At 38.3% G+C, this 22,072-nt stretch overlaps 1 protein-coding gene across 1 annotated transcript in view; it reads right to left on the reverse strand.

Moving 5' to 3' along the window:
* The window catches only part of ELAPOR2 (endosome-lysosome associated apoptosis and autophagy regulator family member 2), a 211,648-nt gene that overhangs the window by 72,556 nt on the left and 117,020 nt on the right, over nucleotides 1-22,072 (reverse strand). The window contains exons 9-10 of the mRNA XM_036247350.1: nucleotides 8,170-8,350; nucleotides 5,995-6,123 (exon numbers count right to left, since the gene is read on the reverse strand). Coding sequence (XP_036103243.1) covers nucleotides 5,995-6,123; nucleotides 8,170-8,350 — 310 coding nt within the window. The remainder of the gene's footprint in view (nucleotides 1-5,994; nucleotides 6,124-8,169; nucleotides 8,351-22,072) is intronic.

Genomic DNA, 22,072 nt, shown 5'->3' on the forward strand with positions numbered 1-22,072 from the left:
AAGGCTAAGGGAATACGTTAGCACCAAACAACCACTGCAAGAAATGTTAAAAGGACTACTGTAATTAGCAGGAGAAATGGGAAGAAAAACAGAACCACACTAAACAAAAATGGCAATAAATAAATACATAACAATAATCACCTTAAAAGCAAATGGATTGAATGCGCCCATAAAAAGACACAGAGTACCTGATTGGATAAGAAAGCATGACTCATCTATATGTTGTTTACAAGAGACCCACCTCACAACAAAAGACTCACATAGGTTGAAAGTGAAGGGATGGAAAAAAATCTTCCAAGTAAACAGAAAGGAAAAAAAAGCTGGGGTAGCAATACTCATATCTGATAAAATAGATTTCAAAATGAAGGCCATAACTAGAGATAAAGAAGGCCACTACATAATATTGAAAGGATCTATCCAACAGGAAGATATAACCTTGATAAACATATATGCACCCAATATAGGAGCACCAACATATATTAAAAATCTTCTGGAGGACTTCAAGGAGAAATTGATAGCAATACAATCATAGCAAGGGACTTCAACACCCCACTGACATCACTGGATAGATCCGACAAACAAAAAATTAGCAAGAAAACAGACACTCTAAATGAAACACTAGACCAAATGGATTTAATAGATATCTACAGAGAATTACACCCCAAAACTACAGAATTCACATTCTTCTCAAGGGCACATGGGACATTCTCAAAGATAGACCACATGCTAGGGCACAAACTAAGTCTCTACAAGTTCAAGAACACTGAAATCATATCACGTATCTTCTCAGATCACAATGATATGAAACTAGAAATCAATTGCAAGAAGAACATACAAAGACATTTGAACACATGGAAGCTAAATAGCATGTTATTAAAAAATGACTGGGTCACCAAGAAGATCGAGGAAGAAATCAAAAATTTCCTGGAAACCAATAAAAATGAAGACACACAAAAAATCAATGGCCTGGCCGGTTTGGCTCAGCGGTTAGAGCGTCGGCCTGCGGTCCCGAGAGACCCGGGTTCGGTTCCCGCTAAGGGCACGTACCTCGGTTGCAGTTTGTCCCCAGCCCTGGTTGGTCGTGCGGGTGGCAACCACTTGATGTGTCCCTTCACGTCGATGTTTCTCTCTCTCTCTTCCTCTTTCTCCCTCCCTCTCTATCTGAACAACAACAACAACAACAACAAAAAATGTCCTCGGGTGAGGATAAAAAAAAAAAAAAAAAAACCTTGGCCAGTTTGGCTCAGCGGTTAGAGCGTTGGCCTGCGGTCCGGAGTGACCCGGGTTCGGTTCCCGCTAAGGGCACGTACCTTGGTTGCAGTTTGTCCACGGCCCTGGTTGGGTCGTGTGGGTGGCAACCACTCGATGTGTCGCTTTCACGTCGATGTTTCTCTCTCTCTCTCTCCCTCTCACTCTATCTGAACAAAATATCAAAAAACGTCCTCGGGTGAGGATAAAAAAAAACAAACAAACAAACAAAAAAAATCAATGGGATGCAGCGAGAGCAGTTTTGATAAGGAAGTTCATAGCACTACAGGCCTACCTTAAAAAACAAGAAAAATCTCTAGTAGACTATCTAACCTCACAACTTGAAAAACTAGAGAGCAAACAAAAAGAAAACCCCAGAGCAAGTAGAAGGAAGGAAATAGTAAAGATCAGAGCAGAAATAAACAACACAGAGACCAAAAAAAAACAATTCAAAGGATCAATGAAACAAAGAGCTGGTTCTTTGATGGACCCTTAGATAGACTCACCAAGAAACAAAGAGAGAGAACCCAAATACACAAAATTAGAAATCAAAGAGGAGAAGTAACAACTGACACCACAGAAATACAAAAGATCGTTAACAACTACTATGAACAACTATATGGCAACAAATTCGACAATCTAAGCGAAATGGAAAAGTTTCAGAAACACATAGTCTCCCAAAACTGGACCAGGAAGAGATAGAAAACTAGAACAGACCAATAACAACAGAAGAAACTGAAGATGTAATGAAGACTCTCCCAGCAAACAAAAGCCGAGGCCCGGATGGCTTCACAGGGGAGTTTTACTGAATATTCAAAGAAGAACTAACACCTATTGTCCCCAAACTATTTCAAAAAATTCAAGAAGGAAGACTTCCAAACTTGTTTTATGAAGCCAGCATAACTCTAATTTCAAAACCAGAAAAAGACACTACAAAGAAAGAAAACTACCGGCCAATATCCCTGAAGAACATAGACGCCAAAATCCTGAACAAAATACTAGCAAATCAGATCCAGCATTACACCAAAAAATTATCCACCATGACTAAGTGGGATTCATCCCTGGGATGCAAGGCTGGTACAATATTTGCAAATCAATAAACGTGATACACCACATAAATAAAATGAAGAATAAAAACCACATGATCATATCAATAGATGCCGAAAATACCTTCGACAAAATCCAGCATCCATTTCTGGTAAAAACGCTCAGCAATCTGGGAATAGAGGGATCATATCTAGACATAATAAAGGCTATGTATGAAAGACCTACAGCCAACATCATACTCAATGGGCAAAAACTAAAAGCATTTCCCTTAAGAACAGGAACAAGACAAGGATGCCCACTTTCGCCACTCTTATTTAACATAGTACTGGAAGTCTTAGCCACAGCAATCAGACAGGCAGAAAAAATAAAAGGAATCCAAATTGGAAAGGAGGAATTGAAATTGTCATTATTTGCAGATGACATGATACTATACATAAAAAAAAAAAAAAACTCCATCAAAAATTTACTAGACTTAATAAATGAATTTGGCAAAGTAGCAGGATACAAAATTAACGTCAAGAAATCGATGACATTCTTATACACCAAGGTTGAACTCACACAAAGAGAAACTAAGAAAACAATCCCATTTACCATTGCAGCAAAAAAATTAAGATACCTAGGAATAAACTTAACCAAAGAAATAAAGGACCTATTCGCAGAAAACTATAGGCCATTGAAAAAAGAAAGAGGAATATATAAAAAAGTGGAAGCATATACCCAGTACATGGATTGGAAAAATTAACATCATTAAAATGTCCATATTACCCAAAGCAATCTATAAATTCAATGCCATCCCCATCAAACTACCAATGGCATAAATCACAGAATTAGAACAAATACTTCAAAAGTTCATATAAAACCAAAAAAGATGTCAAATAGCCACAGCAATCCTGAAAAAGAAGAACAAAGTTGGAGGGATCACATTACCAGATTTCAGGTTATACTACAAAGCCACTGTAATCAAAACAGCCTGGTACTGGCACAAGAACAGGCATATAGACCAGTGGAACAGAACAGAGAATACAGAAATGGACCCAAGGCAATATGCTCAATTAATATTTGACAAAGGTGGCAAGAGCATACAGTGTAGTAAGGACAGCCTCTTTAATAAATGGTGTTGAGAAAATTGGACAGCTACATGCAAAAAAAATGAAACTAGACCATCAACTTACACCGTACACAAGAATAAACTCAGACCAGTGGAACAGAACAGAGAATACAGAAATGGACCCAAGGCAATATGCTCAATTAATATTTGACAAGGGTGGCAAGAGCATACAGTGTAGTAAGGACAGCCTCTTTAATAAATGGTGTTGGGAAAATTGGACAACTACATGCAAAAAAATGAAACTAGACCATCAACTTACACCCTACACAAGAATAAACTCAAAATGCATAAAAGATTTAAATATGATTCATGAATCCATAAAAATCCTAGAAGAAATTGTAGGCAACAAAATTTCAGACATCATATGCAGCAGAATTTTCACTGATACATCACCTAAGACAATAGAAACAAAGGAGAAAATGAACACATGGAACTACATCAAACGCAAAAGCTTCTGCATAGCAAAAGATACAATCATCAAAATGGAAAGTCTACCCACTGTATGGGAGAGCATAATTGCCAATGATATATCAGATAAGGGGTTAATTTCCAATATATATAGAGTGCTCATACGACTCAACAAAAGGAACACAAAGAACCCAATTAAAAAATGGGTAGAGGAATTAAGCAGACACCTCTCCAAACAGGACATACAAATGGCTAAGAGACATATGAAGAAATGCTCAACATCACTAATCATCAGAGAGATGCAAATTAAAACAACAGTGAGGTATCACCTCACACCTGTCAGAATGGCCGCCATCAACAAATCATCAAACTACAAGTGTTGGCGAGGGTATAGAGAAAAGGGGACTCTAGTACACTGCTGGTGGGAATGCAGACTGGTGCAGCCACTATGAAAAACAATATGGTGTTACCTCAAAAAATTCAAAATGGAACTGCCATTTGACCCAGTGATCCCACTTCTGGGAATATACCCTAAGAAGCCTGAAACACCAATCAGAAAGAATATATGTACCCCCATGTTTGTAGCAGCACTATTTACAATAGCTAAGATCTGGAAACAGCCCAAGTGTCCATCAGTAGACAAATGGATAAAAAAGCAGTGGTACATATACACAATGGAGTACTATTCAGCTGGAAGAAAGAAAGATCTCTTACCCTTTGAGACTACATGGAGCGACCTATAAAGTATTATCCCAAGCGAAACAAGCCAAAAGAGAAAGACAAATATCATATGATCTCACTTATTTGTGGAATATAATGAACATAACAGTCTGAGGAATGGGATAGTCCCAGAGACGTGGAAGTGGGGTACCGACTGACAATCCCCAGAAGAGGGCTTGGTGGGGGAGAGATAAACCACAGAACTTATATGCATGTATGCATGAACAATGGACATGGACAACAAAGCTGGGGCAGGGTAGGGAGGGAGAGGGAGAGGGGAATCAGTGGGGGGAAAAGGAGAAACATCTGTAACAAAAATTAATTAATTGAAAAAAAATACAATGAAAGTTTCAGGTACAGGTCATCTTTACTAGTAGATGAATACACACATACATACATGCATACACACAAGTATTGATGCTTTCATAGAGTCATTCGATACCCTAGCCTTCCCAATCTTACTTTTCTAATGTCTTAACTTCCTCACACTAGAAACCAATCATAGCATCTTTTTAAAACATAAACCTTTATGGTCAGGTAATAAATATTATATATTTTCTTCTTCTCCCTTAGGATAAATTCCTACACATGAGATGATTGGTCAGTAAAGAGGAATATTTCATAATGTTCAATATACACTAAGGCTTTTTCATACACCTGTTTAACCAACATTATCTAAGGACCAATTATTTGTCAATCCTGCATTCCTGTGTACACCTCACTTCCTACATACCAAGTCTGTTTATTTTCGATAGGTACTGATTTAAAACAGATGCAATTAAAAAGCATTTTTTTACAATGATTAAATATAATATTTTTTAAATTAGTTGACAAAAATGCTCATGAGTTTAAAAAAGTAAATGATGCATTTTGGTGTAAAACCTTAGTATTTAACACCTCCTTCTAATGTGAAATTTAAAAATACACACATAGATATTATCATTCAACCAACCAACAAATATTGCAGAATAATTAAGTGCTAGGCCCTCTAAGAATTTAAAATGTGAGAACATTCAGCAACTAGCCTATAGAACACTGACATATTTTCAAGTTTCCAGTTAGTGGGGCTCAGCAATACTTTTGTAATCAGGGCCATAGACTTCATAGGCAAAGAGAGATAGAGATGGATTAACTAGCCTCTCACCGTGGCTCAGTGCTGAGCCAGGCAAAACCAATCCAGTCAGAAATGCTGTCACACTCCTCTTCAAAATAGCAAACTACATCGATTTCATTATCTGCCTTGGTAATCTATTCTGGTATTTATATCTCCAAAAACGTGAAATAGTTTATATTCTTATAGGAAAGTCATCCAGCTGTAACACATTTACTATCTTTATTTGAGGATGGGCAAGTAGCCAAATTAAATGGAAGTTCCTGGTACCCGCATGTAGTATGCTTTTAAAGAGCTGAATCTGAAAGTCTCTGCTCCCAAAATACATCAAGTAGGCTGATTCTGAACTCACCATTCATTCCATCACACTTTGAATTCCCAACATTAAAGCAGGAGGTTTTCATGTTGCCAGGGAGGACGTTCCACCATTTATATTCAAACCCAAGAGCAGGCTCCGTTCCCGCGGGGCACGGTCTACATTCTACAGGAGACAAGTGGGGTGAGCAATCACACTGAAACTGCACCTGGACAACTTCCTCTCCCCTCTTTCAAGCACTACTACATTTTAATTAGCAGAGAGGGAAGTGGGAAGGATAGATATCAAACCACCAATTCCCTTAAGAATTAATAACTTTTTCAAAAGCAATCTGGAAAGAAAAGTAATTCTGGATATATTTTACACATATATACTTGACTTAACATGAAAAATGGGAAATACAAACTCTTTTTAAATAATTTCCCCTTCATTTCTGGGAAGAACTGTTAATACTGAATTATTCCCTACAAGAAGAGTAATTCTGAAACAAGTTCTCTTACATGTGATTTTAGAATCAGCACCCTCCACCTCATGAATGAGGAAATATTTCATACTTCCTACTGGTTATTAAACAGAACAAAATATCATGGGATTTAATTATAGACTGATTACTTAAAATTCAAAATATTGGCTATGTTAAAAAGTGATACTGAACCTGGCTGGTGTGGCTCAGTCGTTGAGCACTGACCCAATGCACCAAGAGGTCATCAGTTCAATTCCCAATCAGGGTCTATGGGTGTTTCTATCTCCCTCTCCCTTTCCTCTCTCTAAAAATCTATAAGAACATTTTTTTAAAATTATACTGCGAATTGAGAGGTTTGGAAAGAATTAAGGTTTATGAATAAATCTGATTTAAATTAATAATGTACTATTAAAATGGAAGGGTCTTTTCTAACCATTTTTTAATTTACCTGAGACACTTCACATTATCACATCAGGAAGAGAAGGGGGAGGGGGAGGAAATGTTCACTGAATAAACACTTCCTGGCACCAAAGTATTGCAGGAGACATTTTTATATAACCTGCTCAGTGATGAGCTAGATAATATTACCTGCGATTTTACAGATGAGAAATTGAGGTTCAAAAGGTTTAAGTCACAGTACTGGGAGCCTGTACGATGTGGACTCAAACCCGAGGCAATTTGACTCTGTGGTCTTTCTTATGTTCTCTCTCAAAGGCTCTGGATATTCAGGATCCAGCATGGCTATGTTCAAGTAAGAAACCTGCAACTGAAATGCACTGTAATCTTTGTCTACCAAAATTAAAACAAATTCTGTAACCACTTTCTATATTATGTGGTAAATACTAAAAATTCCCCAACTGGCCCTGGCCAGTTTGGCTCAGCGGTTAGAGCGTCGGCCTGCGGTCCCGAGAGACCCGGGTTCGGTTCCCGCTTAGGGCACGTACTTTGGTTGCAGTTTGTCCCCAGCCCTGGTTGGTCGTGCGGGTGGCAGCCACTCGATGTGTCCCTTCACGTCGATGTTTCTCTCTCTCTCTCCCTTCCTCTCTCTCCCTCCCGCTCTATCTATACAAAAAATGGAAAAATATCCTCGGGTGAGGATAAAAAAAAAAAAAAAAAAAAAAAATTCCCCAACTGTACACTTTGAAACAATTTACTTAGGGACTATAATACACCATATGATCATAACAAGTAATATTTTATACTATTGCACAAAATGTGATTTATTATTCCAAAGCTGAATTAGAAGACATATTTTATGCTTGCATCAATATATGTGTACGCATTCACTGGAAAAAAAGTGCTTATTCTTAATCACTTAATATTATGGAATTTCTTATCACCATCCAAAGGCAGAGACATCCATTCAGACAGTACTACACAGAATGTCATTAAAAAGCTATCCTTACAATATGTTAAATTAGCCATTGCAGTCTCATGATGCCATTATCACATTTCTCAATTCTATTTTAGTCTCTAAGAAAAGTGTGGTTCTTGTTTTGTTTTGTTTTTCTTTATTGATTTTAGAGAGAGAGTAAGGGAGAGGGAGAGAGAAATAGAAATATCAATGAAAGAGAGCAGAGCAACTGGCCAACTCTCGCATGCTCCCCATTAGGGATTTGTACCCTGACCAGGAATTGAACCGGCAATGTCTTGGTGCATGAATCAACACTCAACCACTGAGCCAAGTCACAGTAGTCCAACAAGATTATTACGCTAAAGGTCCAATTATTGGACCACTGATAACCTACCCTTTGTTCCATCTGAAAACGTCCCAGGAGGGCAGGGATGGCAAGATGATGATCCATTGTTATAAAATCCAGGGTTGCAAGGCGGACAATCCTTCTTCTCTCCAGAAGGGGGCAACCTAATAGCATCTGTGAGATCTTCACGGCAGATTTTGGGCTCTATCCACTTGTACATTATCTGTGTCTGCAAAAAAAAGGCTTGTAAGTCATTTAACATCCTTTATTGGCTTTAAACTTCCAATAACACAAATGTTAAACTGACAGCCTGGAAAAATTCCAAATAGTGACACACTAGAAGGGACAAAGGAAAACAACCTTAAAACATTAGTAAGAAAATTAGACAAAAAACAAAAACAAAACTTTAGTGACAAAATGACTGTTATTTCAAGTATTTTTACCCTAAACTACAGGTGGCTTTACCTCATACATAGCATGTTCCTCATCATAAAATTCCTCTTTACAATACAGATAACACGATTACAGCCCTTACTCTTCTATCCACTCATTCATTTTATTCCTTAACCAACATAAGTTTCTATGCAGAGACCATCTTTTCCATTTTGATATCTGTACTACTCTCTTCCTTCCCCTCAATATCAGTCATCAGGCTTTCCACATAGTGATTTAAAAAAAACAAAAACAAAAAACACACAATTATTTTTAAGGAAGGATATATCTAGCTTCACATTTTAATTCATAAACATTGGTAGTTGCTCTCCAGGACTTTTCCAGTTACCTGATATTGGACTCTAAGACCTGTAGCTAAAATATTTTCTTCTGAGGACCTTAGGTCCTTCAGCCTATGCACTGAGCATCAGGATTAAGTCTCCAGGTTTCTGTTTAAGATGATGGCATTGGTAAATGCAGTATTGGCATACTCCCAGGACCACATCAAAATTACAACTAAACTACAAACCATCATCATTCAGAACCACTTGAAATCTAGCTGAAAAAAAGTCCTATAACTAAGGAGATACAGAAGAAGCCACATAGAGTCTGGTAGGAGGGACGAAGATGCAGAATGAGCTGGTCCCAGACCGCATGTGGCAGATAAAAATCAGGAGGGACCTCTCAGCTACAGAAGTCCCACCTGAGGAGCAAGTAGTCCCAGCCCCCTTTCCTCCCCAGCTCAGGATTCCAATGCCAAGAAGAGAAGTTCCCCTAACTGCTGGCTGCAAAAACCAGCAGGGATTGTGACGGAGTGAGATGGAAGGCTTCTGGAGTCCCAGGCATTCCTCTTAAAAGACTGGAGTACAGGCTTACTTGAACTTACTTGCTCTGAGCTCCAGCACTGGGGCAGCAGCTCAAAAGGAACGAGGGATATATGAGGAGGAACTGAACTGTCTGCATGACAGTGAGAGCTAGAGGGGCAGCTTTCTCCTAGACAGAAGTGCTTGCAGAAGCCATTGTTCCTTTATTGAGTCCACACACTACAGGTGCAGGCTGATACCATATCTGAGTCTCCATCAACCTGACTAACACTGTTCGCTCTGCCCTGATAATTCCCTGAGACCCAGCCCCACCCAACTTGTGGGAGTCAGCCTCAGTTTGTAGCTTGGCATCTCTAAGCCCAGCACAAGTAGCAGTCGTCTGCAGATCACATTCTAGTTCATGCAGGGAAACCCCAAGCAGGCACAGGTGGTGGCTGACCTTGGCCTTCACCTCCAAAGAGGCCCCAGAGCCACCACACCTGGTATCCAGCTTCAGACCATGCCAGAACACAATCCAACCACCTATATGAACAACATACTCAAGGGGGTACTTGGAAGGCATTAGAGCTTCACTGAAGTTAGTTCTGTTCCAAGGGGTTAGCCCCTACCCATCAGTTCTTCTACTGTAATCAAAGCTGGTCCTTGTAGCCAATCAACTTGGGTGGAGAGGAGTTAATCTCTCTTACTGACATGCCAACAGCTCAACAACAACAGAAGGATTCACACAGCCCACACAGGGAGCACAAATAAAGTGCCCACTTTGGGTGACCAGGAAGGCTGTGTCACTGGGCCCTACAGGACACCTACTACATAAGGCCACCCTACCAAGAATAGGATATATAGCAGATCAACTAATACAGCAATTTTTAAGTGGTGTACCACTAGAATTTTTAAAACATGAAATACTTGACTGTTTAGTCAGGAGTACTGACCTCTTTTCCCTTAGATTGTCAAATTAAAAAATGACAACAGCCAACATAACAATAGCCATCCAATGTAAATGAATCAAAATTATACTTTTTTTTTCAGATCAGTAAATATACAATATATTTTTGGTGTACTACACAACTTTAGTAATTAGTTTACGTGTGTTATGAGATGAAAAAGGTTGAAAATCACTGAGCTAATATATAGAAACAAAATCAGAAAGGCAGCCAAAATAGGGAGACAAAGAAACATGTTCCAAATAAAAGGACAAGAAAAATCTCCAGAAAAAACAACAAGAAGAAGAAAACTAAATGAAATGAAGGCAAGCAAACTATCATGTATAGAGTTCAAAACACTGGTTATAAGAATGCTCAAGGAATTTAGTGAGAACTTCAACAACATGAAAAAGGAACATAGAAATAGAAAAAAGAACCAGTCAAAAATGAAGAATATAATAACTGAAATAAAGACTACACTAGAAGGAATCAATAGCAGATTAGATGATACAGAGGCCTGAATAAGCATTTTGGAAGAAAAGGTAGCAGAAAACAACCAATCATATAGCAAAATAGAAAAAAAATGAGGATAGTTTAAAAGACCTCTGGGACATCAAGTGTAACAAAATCTGCATCAAAAGGATATCATAAGGAGAAGAGACAGAGCAAGGGATTGAAAACCTATTTGAAGAAATAATGATTGAAAACCTCCCTAACCTGGTAAAGGAAAAAAGACACAAATCCAAGAAGCACAGAGAGTCCCAAACAAGATGAACACAAAAAGGTCCACACTAAGGCACATTATAATTAAAACACCAAAGTTAAAGACAAAGAGAGAATTTTAAAAGCAGAAAGAGAGAAGCAGTTAATTCCCTACAAGGGAGCACCCATAAGACTGTCAACTGATTTCTCAACAGAAACTTTGCAGTCCAGAAGGAATTTGCATGAAATATTCAGAGAGATAAAAAGTAATGACCTACAACTAAGATTACTCCATCCAGTAAAGCATCATTTAGAATCAAAGAACAGGTAAAGAGCTTCCCAGACAAGAAAAAGCTAAAGGAGTTCATCACCACCAAACCAATATCCTAAGAAATGTCAAAGGGTCTTCTTTAAGAAGGAGAAAAAATGATTAAAAATATGAATAATAAAATGGCAAAAAATAATATCTATCAACAATTACTTTAAATGCAAATGGATTAAATACTCCAATCAAAAAACATATTGTGACTGAATGGATAAGAAAGCAAGACCCTTTTATTTGCTGTCTATAAGAGACTCACTTTAGATCAAAAGACACACAGACTGAAAGTAAAGGGATACAAAAATATTCATAAAAATGGAAACAAACAAACAAAAAGCTGGGATAACAATATGTATACCAAAAAAAAAAAAAAATAGGCTTTTAAACTAGAGACAAAGAAGGACCCAGCAATTCCACTTAAGGACATTTATCTGAAAAAAAAAATTCACTAAATTGAAAAGATATGTGTATCCATATGTTCATTGCTGCATTATTTACATAGTCAGGATATGGAAGCAAGTGTTCATCAACAGATGAATGGATAAAGAAGTAGTGTATATATATACAATGGAAGAGGACTCAGCCATGAAAAAGAATAAAATCTTCCCAACTGCAACAATATGGATGGACCTAGAGGGTATTGTGCTGAATGAAATAAGTCAGAGAAAGATAAATGCCATATGGCCTGGCTGGTGTGGCTCAGTGGACTGGAGTGTCATCCTGTACATTGAAAGGCTGTGGGTTTGATTCCCAGGGGCATATATCTAGATTATCAATTCAATCCCTGATTGGGGCATGTTGGGAGGCAACTGATCAATGTTTCTCTCAAAATCAATGATATATTCTCTCTCTCTCTCTCTCTCTCTCTCTCTCACTTCTCTCCCTTCCTTCCCTTCCTTCTATCCTCCCTCCTTCCTCTCTCTACAAAAATCAATGAGCATATCCTTGGGTGAGAAATAAAAGAAAAAGATAAATGCCACATGATTTCACTTATATGTGGAATCTAAAAAACAAAATAAATGAACAAGCAGAAAAGAAACAGACTCATAGATATAGAGAACATTTGGACAGCTGCCAGATGGCAGAGGGTTTGGAAGGATGGGTGGAAAAGGTAAAGTGATTAAGAAGTACAAACTTAAGTTACAGATTAGTCACGGGAACGTAAAGGCAGCATAGGGATTACAGTCAATATTATAATAACTATGCATGGTGTCAAATGGGTACTATTTTTATCACGGTAATCAGTTCATAAGTTATACAAATGTCTAACCACTGGGTTGTACAACAGAAACTAATATAATATTGTAAGTCACTGTGATTGCAAAATAAAATACTATTTTTAAAAAGACAGCCTCTGCCCTGGCAGGGTTGCTCGGTTGGTAAGCATGTCATCCCCATACACCAAAGTTTAGGTTCAATCCATGGTATGGGCAATTGCAAACAACGAGTGCAGAGGCTGTGCTCGCTCATGCACTCTCTCTCGGTCTCTCTCCCTTCCTCCCTCCTTTCCTCTCTCTCTCCAAAATCAATAAGTAAAATTTTTTAAACAAATAAAAACAGTCTCTAAGTTGAGGGAGGGAAGTCTTTTAAACCTTATCCTTTCATTCTTTTTCACACATGCATACACCCCAACACAAAACAAAATAGCTATGACTCAGCCAAACCCAGAAAGTTGTCATTGTAAAATTATTTTTTTGAAACCAAAACATTAAACAGGTTAGCCATTTCAGAAACAAAATTGGTATTATCAGCGGGAGGAAGGGTATTCTAAATGCAAAGAGAAAAATAAATTCTTTCAGAGCTAAATATAGTTTTTAAAGGAAAAATTAATAGCTTCCTTCATTAGCCATATAATCTGCTGAAAGTATCTTTCTCCTTGAAAACAGCTTCTGCAATAACATGTCTAATACTGAAGCTGGAGAACCAAAAGGAAAGGCAATTCTCTGCAGCCATTTTCAGTTAATAGAAAATCGTTTTTAGTAATCCCTTTAGGCCACTTAATTTTATTCTCAAGTATTCTCTTATGGAAGAGTAAACTATCTTATCTGAAGGAATATACTTAAGAAAATGGTTTAAAAGTTAGATGTTTCAACAAAATTATAAATGACCTTTTTTTTTTTTTTTTTGGCATTTTTCAACTCTCTCCTTCCGCATTCATTTTATGGCCTATGTCATGAAACAGTCTAACAAAATTATAAATGACCTTTTTTTTTTGGCATTTTTCAACTCTCTCCTTCCGCATTCATTTTATGGCCTATGTCATGAAACAGTCTAACCAGCCCCTTCACCCATCTGCCTCTCTCTTACCATCTGTAAAATGATTCCTGCTGGAGCTCCCTAAATAGATGAAAAAATAAATTAGCTCCTGTATCCATAAGGGGTTCTCAACTCCCCTGAGAAAGGCAATATAAAATTCAGAGACTCTAATAAAAATAAATAAACCGTTGTTATATTTGGGGGATCATCTTTTTAAAATTCTGGCTTAACAAGTACAGAAAATGACTTTTCAATCCTCTCCAATTTACAAATTTGCTGATTGATTTTGACATTAGTTAAAGTCACATTGCATTGTGTGTGTTACCACAGTGTTGGGAATAGCTGGTTCCCTCGTGGGAGTGGGCGCAGCTCTGAGGCTGTGCACCGGGACGGACCTTAGGGGCGCACCATGTAATCCCTTCCACCTCACCTTGGGAGGTCCGTATTATTATCCTCAAGTTTATAAATGAGGAAGCTCCAGATAACCTCTGTTAAACAACTTGCCCCAAAGCCATGCACAGCTAGTAACTGGTAAAGTAACATGAGTCAAGAAGAATGAGTTTGGTAAATATGCAAATATAGTTTTGAGAGGTCAGCTAACCACATGATTTTCAATCCAAGACAGTTAATATTTAAGAATTAAAAAGTGTGTACCACCTTCAAATATTCAAACACTGAGAAGTCAGGTTTCGAATTCTCTGTAGTAAAAGTTTTGTTTACAAAGCTGTGCTTCACACAGCAGACGGATTCTGTGCCTCTCTTCTAACGGGACAGATGCTTTCATGTCTGGCTGACAGGAAAAGCCAGTAAGTAATATTAATGATACATAGCACCAGATGGCTCACAGTGCAGGTGAAAAACCAGCAATCAATTCATTCTTTGGCAAGCTGAGATAAAATTATGAAATGTTTTATGAAACCAAAACCTTAATAAAGCAAAACTTACCAGATTGCTATTAAGATTACAGAAGAACCTACAGAACCTGAGTATATTTCTATTAAGCATGAACAAAACACTTGTTATTGATACTCACGAAGGTGTCAGTTGGAAGCTCGTTCTTACATTGAAATAAAATTCGAGACTGGGAGGACTAAAATTTAGACAAATTTTGAGACTGAGTTTGTCTATGGTTGCCTTCCTTCCTCCTTCAAATGTCCCAGCACAGATGCACCAAGGCTCTGTAGACTGGCTGAATTCATCCGAGAAAATTACACGTGCTTTAAAAGACTCTATCAACTGCCACTCCAGCCTGACTGCCTTGTGCTTCATGATGTTCCAGCTCAGATGTGCCCAACCAGGCTATTGCTTGCCTCTTTGCCTCTCCGATACCTTGATCCTTTCTAGTTGCAACCCACTGGGCACTCATCATTTGTCTCTCTTGCAGTGACCCATGCCATTCTGCCTAGTTTCACCTGTTCCCACCTTCAAAGTAATGCCCAACATCCACATGTGCTCTGAGCATGTCCTCAGCCTGCCCATCTACATATTGACACCCACTTGGACTCCTTTTCTATGAAGCCTTTGCTGTTACCTCTTTTCCCTTGTGGTTACCTACTTGTCTCCTTTCTAAATATCTAAAAGCCCAGGTGCTCTTCTTTCTTTATGTGGAGACACCATGGGGATTTGACATTGTGCTGGAAATTCTAGCCAGGGTTTTAGGCAAGAAAATGTTCTACAATTCGATTGAGGTGAATATACTAAAAACATTGAATTGATACTTAAAGTGGATATATTGTATAGTATGAGAATTACATCTCAGTAAAATTTTTCTAAGAAGATTTTAAGGAAGACTGTCAAAAAAAATTTTTAAACAAATTCAGAAATCCCTATATCCTCAGAAAGGCCATGTTGTTTTCCTATCATGCTAACTGAGAAACAAGTATATCTGACTTGCTTAAGTCATATGGGAAGAAAGGCAGATCTAAAACCCATATCCTTTATACCCTATTCTTTAAATGTCTCCTGTATTTTACTCCTGCTATATAATTCAGAAGTACTATGTTGTAGACTTTGAGCATTTGGAATATTTTATAATATTAAAGTTTATCAAAAGTAAAGAAAAGTGCTAGACAATCTGATACCAAAACACTAGCAAACCCTTCACAATCCATTAATTTCCTAGACTTACAGATGAAGATGCTATGGTTTGAATGTCTCCTCTCAAGAAGGTGCCCTTCAAAAACATCCTTCCCTACCAGGCACTCTTCCAGCCTTGGCAGGAAAGTCCTAGTTGACAAAATGTGCTATTCCAGAACTGAGCAGCTCTGCTTGTTAGAACATCATGACATACCACTGGGATTTATCTTCTGTAAGCTCACCTGGTTAGCCCAAATTTTGCCTAATGGAATAACTCAGAAAAATCTGTTTATTCTTTTCTAAGACTTCCCTTCAAATGATTAAACTTACTATTTAGGAAATTCTTCTTAAGTACCTACTATATGTAGAAGAAATCATTGTGGAAATTTTTAATATTAATAAGACAAACTGGTACTCTGGAGGACCTTATAGTCTAACCCTAAGGAGACAGGTTCACAAACTGCTATATTTTTAAAAATACCTGAAAAGGATACATAAGCATCAGATTTGGAGACAGATTTGAGTTCAAATTCCAGCCTTAAAACTTACTAGCTTCGACCTTAAGGAAACTACTTAACCTCCTTAAGTCCAGTTTCTTCATCTGCAAACTAGGTATAATGTCTAAATTGAACAGCTGTTAAAAAAAAGAATTAGAGGCAATATTCGAATACACAAACACACACACAGAGCATGTGCATACATGTTAGCTGCTTATGCTGCTAATACTATCACTACTATTATGGAATTATTGCCATCATTACCGTTACCAAGAAAAAACATCAAATGTCATGAGTATTCAAAGGAAAGAGATCAAATATGGAACAAGTAGAAAACATTATATGATGATTATGATTCCTCCATCCTATGGTATATTTACTCCAACCAGAAAAACCATTCCCAGCACCTTCGACTACACTTCATATGAAATAGTTCAATATCCTGACCTTTCTTCTCTAAATTCTGCCCATTTTGTCAAACTTTTCTCAAGACTTACACCAAGGTCAGAACACAGCACTCTAAATATGTTGAACATTTATCCACTAACTAAGTTTATTCTCATTCACTAGTTCATTTAAAAGATGTTTTGCTATCTTCTGTGTGCCAGGTGCTCTACTAGGCTTAAAGATTAAAAAAAAAAAAAAAATTATTGAGAACTAATTTCTGTCTGTAGGAAGCTGAGAGTCTAGTGAAGGAAACAGACATCTTTACAAGTATTTGCAATAAATTGATCTGATATCAAAACACTAACAAAACTTCTATGATTACCATGTAGGTATCAACAAAGATATGTACAAAATCTGTGGGAATTCTTACTATGCCAAGACTATCTTGCCAGATCTGTTTATGTTATTTAAAAGGGCATACATTATACTTCCTATCAAAAGACCTATGGTGTTTTTCACAGAACTAGAATAATCCAAAAATGTATATGGAACCACACAAGACTCCAATTAACAAGAACAATCTTGAGAAAGAAGAACAAAGTTGCAGGTATCATGCTACCTAATTTCAAGCTATACCACTCCCCCCACCAGGGCTGTCTGCCTGTTCCCTATTTATGAGCCTGTCTCTATTTAGCATGTTAGTTCAGTTGTTTCTAACTGAGTTGGGGAGAGGGGTGGAGGGACTGAAAAAAAAAGGAGAAAAAAGGGAAAGAATGCATGGACATGGAAAAAAACAGTGCTGGTGGGAGTGAGGGTTGTACAGCTGCTGTGACAAACATTGTGGAGGGTCCTCAGAAAATTAAATATAGAACTCTCTTACAGCCAGTGACCTAACTTCTGGTTATATATCCAAAGGGGATGTGTGCACCCCTATGCACTGGTCAGAATATGGAGGTAACCCAAGTGCCCAGCAATAGACGAGTGAATGCAGAGGTTGTGGTACATACATAAAATGGGATATTACTCGTCCATAAAAAATAACGAAATCTTACCATTTGTGACAACATAAATGTAACTGGAGGATACTGTGCTGGGTAGGGTGGTTTGGACCAGGAAAGACAGGTTCCATGTGATTTTGCTTGTACGTGGAATCTAAAGAACAAAGTAACTGAACAAACAAAATAGAAACAGACTCATAGATGCAAAAGAACTGATAGTTGCTGGATGGGATGGGGGATGGAGCGCTGGGTGAAAAAGTTGAAGTAGTTGAGAAGTACAAATTGGTAGTTATGAAACAGTCATGAGGATGTACAGTACAGCATAGAGAATACAGTCCATAATATTGTAAAAACTATGCATGTTGCCTGGTGGGTGAAATATGGGGTGGGGCGGTGGGGGGCTCAGGGAGGGGAATCACTTTGTAAATTATATAATTGTCTAACCACTATGTTGTATTCCTGAAACTAATATAATATTGAATGTCAACTATAACTAAAAAATAAAATTTTAAATTAACTTTTTAAAGAGTGCATGCATTCTATGAACCTACACAAAACCACTCTATTTTTCTTGTGGCAACAGACATCACCACCTATTTCTCTACGATATGTGTGATGCTAAAAGAAACAGAGTTATGTGGTCTCGCCTCCCCAGCCACAGGGATTAGCAGGTGAACTGAACTGTCCAATATGATTAGACCACATTGCTGGAGTGCAAGGTTGATCGGAGATGGGCCTGTGATTCGGGCAGGGCCAATCAGAGTCTTTTTCTGAAACTCTGGTCTGCGCTCCTACAATCAAAAACTGTAAGGATGACAGCGGCTTTCACAGGAAAGAGCCTGCCTGAGAAAAAAATCAAATGAGCCGAGAATGTCAGCGAGAAGAGCAAGAGAAAGTCTTGATAAAATCATTTACTCTGTACTGACTTCCCAGTCTCATAAGTCAAGAGACTCTTGCCCATGTTTACCTGCACCCCAGTTCTGAAAAGTATTTTAGATAGAGGCCTGACAGGTATGGCTAAGTGGTCAGAGCATTGGCCTGCGGACCAGAGAGTCCCGGATTCGGTTCCCACTAAGGGCCTGTACCTCAATTGCAGTCTGTCCCTGGCCCCAGATTAAGTCACGTGGGTGGCGCCACTCGATGTGTCTCTCTCACATTGATGTTTCTCTCTCTCTCTTCCTCCCTCTCTCCCTCCTGCCTCTATCTAAAGATAAATGCAAAAAAAAACAAAATGTCCTCAGGTGAGAGAAAAAAGAAAAGAAAAGTATTTTAGATAGAGAGCAGGCAGAAAGCTCTGCGGGTGGGGGGTGGGACTGAGATGAGCAGAAAACAAAAAAGAGAGAGAGACATGGACAACAGTGTGATGATTGTGGGGTGGGGGATAGAAGAGAGCATAGAGGGGGTAAAATGGTGATGGAAAAAATAAATAAAATCACCTTTAAAAATAAAAAGTAAAGAAATTCATTCACAGAATTTTATAATTATCCCCAAGTGACGAGACAAAACTAGCACCTTGTGCTGTCACCGTTACAAGGAAACATGTATCACATCCCACAATCAAGGACAAAAAACACCACATTTTACCCTGAGATCAAACAGACCAAAACTAAGTTACTTTGTTTAGTTGTAGTACCCAACATAAGTAAAACTTTTAGCCTTTTCTGTAAGTTGCTGACTCCCTAAAAAAAAACAACCTTATTCCCCAGTCTTTTGCAAGCACATAGGAGCTGACTCTTGTGGATATGACAGACAAGTGACAGGCCTACTTTTCAACCATGAACAGCCTCATTGAAAACCACCTGTCCTTTGTATTCTTGGAAGGTCTTTTTCCCTTTAAATATCTGTTGCATTTTTTATTTGGTGAGCCAGGTCTTCTCAAGCTTGGATTGTCTTGGAAATCTTGGCAAGTAATGTTTTTTACTGTTCTAAATATGTTTACATCTGAGACTTTTCTTTTATACAATATATTTTGATTTTACTAATTTAACCTCATTGTTCAAACACACTAGCATCTTTCTCAATCTTAACTCTGTCATTCTTCCCAGCTTTATTGATTTACAATTTGATATACATACTTAGTCCTAATGTCTTTATGCAAGTTAAGAATTTTTAAATTAAAATGTTAAAAGTAAGTCATTTGTACTAGAGTCCCCTTTTCTCCACACCTAGTACACTGCCGGTGGGAATGCAGACTGGTGCAGCCACTATGGAAAATATGGTGTTACCTCAAAAAATTAAAAATTGAATTGCCATTTGACCCAGTGATCCCACTTCTAGGAATATACCCTACGAAGCCTGAAACACCAATCAGAAAGAATATATGTACCCCCATGTTCGTAGCAGCACTATTTACAATGGCTAAGATCTGGAAACAGCCCAAGTGTCCATCAGTAGACGAATGGATAAAAAAGCAGTGGTACATATACACAATGGAATACTATGCAGCTGTAAGAAAGAAAAATCTCTTATCCTTTCAGATGACATGGAGGGACCTGGAAAGTATTATCCTAAGCGAAACAAGCCAAACAGAGAAAGACAAGTATCATATGATCTCACTAATTTGTGGAATACAATGAACATAACAGTCTGAAGAATGGGGTAGTCCCAGAGACGTGGAAGTGGAGTACAGACTGACAATCCCCAGAATAGGGGGTGGTGGGGGAGAGATAAACCACAGAACTTATTTGCATGTGTGCATGACCAATGGACATGGAAAACAAATCCGGGGACAGGGCAGGGAGGAAGGGGAAGGGGGGAATCAGTGGGAGGAAAAGGAGAAACATCTGTAACAAAAATAAATAAATTAGTTAATAAAGAAAAGTAAGTTGCCCTGGCCAGTTTGGCTCAGCAGTTTGAGCATTGGCCTGCGGACCAGAGAGTCCTGGGTTCGGTTTCCGCTAGGGGCACGTACCAAAAAAAAAAAACAACACAAAAAAAACAAGTAAGTCATTTGAACTCATTTTTGATATGAGTTAGGATATGTATAAATCCTTTGTTAAATTTATATTCCTATGGCAAACATTGATACCAACTGCACTCCTAGTTAATACCAAGTACATTTATATCCATTTTTTAAATCAAGCTTTTTACATATAGTTCTTCAGTTAGCTATATATCTACTTAGCCATAACATTTAGTCCACAATTCTCTATGTTATCCATTGGAAGATCATGAGAGGTTCTATCAAAAATATTGCTAACATTGCCCTGGCCGGTTTTGCTCAGCGGTTAGAGCATCCGCCTGCGGTCCGGAGAGACCCGGGTTCGGTTCCCGCTAAGGGCATGTACCTCGGTTGCAGTTTGTCCCCGGCCCTGGCTGGTCGTGCGGGTGGCAGCCACTCCATGTGTCCCTTTCACATTGATGTTTCCCTCTCTCTCTTCCTCTCTCTCCCTCCCACTCTGTCTGTACATAAAATGGAAAAATGTCCTCGGATGAGGATAAAAAAATATATATATATTGCTAACATTAAAAGATGCCTTCTCTTGATGAATACTTTACTTACTCATTATCACTGGTCAACAATTTTTTTTAAAAAAATATGTTTTATTGATTTTTTTTTTTTTAGATAGAAACATCATTGAAAGAGAACATCGACTGGCCACCTTCTGCATGTCCCCACACTGGGGATTGAGCCCGCAACCCGGACATGTGCTCTGAATGGGAATCAACCCGGTGACCTCTTGGTGCATGGGTCTATGCTCAACCACAAAGCCACACCAGCCAGTCTGGTCAATATTCTTTTGAGCTCAAATCTCAAGCATTAAATCTGTGCATGTGCTTGTTTACAGCTATAAGCAATTCTTTGAAAACAAAGCATATGTAAAAAGTTAGCTCACTACTAGGACACCATGCCAGTTCTAGCACTAGCCTATCTCATTAGCTGCATCTAATGCAACTTCCTACCTCCAGTCACACCCACATCCCTGCAGTGCTTCAGACTCGCTGTACTCCCTCCCACGTCAGGTCTGCACCTTCCCACTCCCTCTTCCAAAAGTGCTCTCTCCCATGCTCTTGCCTAGGTTTTATAAGGCTCTGAAGCCACCCCAGATTAGGTCAGATCCCCATAAAACTCAGACTTCTCTGCTACAGCACCAATCACAATTTGAAATAATAATTTTTTTGATTGACTATCTTTTCCTGAAAGTCTAGACCAGTGGTTCTCAAATTGCTGAACTCCTAGACCAGTAAAATCATAATTACTTGGAAACTTCTTTGAAACCAGACCCAGCCCTAGATCTACTGAGACAGAAAATTTGGGACAGAAATCTCCAGGTGAGTCTGAAGGTCACTGAAGTGTGATAACCACTGCTCTACAACCTGTGTAGACATGTATGTTCTTCTGTCCATCCTAAGCTCTCCCCTCCCCATCCAGCAGTTCGCATATAATCGGTGTTCATTTATTCACTGAATGAATGAATGAATGAATGAATGAATGAATGAATGAATAGGCAGTCCACATTTTTCATGATGTTAATGAGTCTTTTAATCAGGATTAGAATGGTTCCAGTTAGCAATTAAAAATTTCCTGAAAAAC

The sequence above is a fragment of the Molossus molossus genome, unplaced genomic scaffold (genome assembly GCF_014108415.1).
Source record: "Molossus molossus isolate mMolMol1 unplaced genomic scaffold, mMolMol1.p scaffold_m16_p_7, whole genome shotgun sequence".
NCBI classification, from domain to species: Eukaryota; Metazoa; Chordata; class Mammalia; order Chiroptera; family Molossidae; genus Molossus; species Molossus molossus.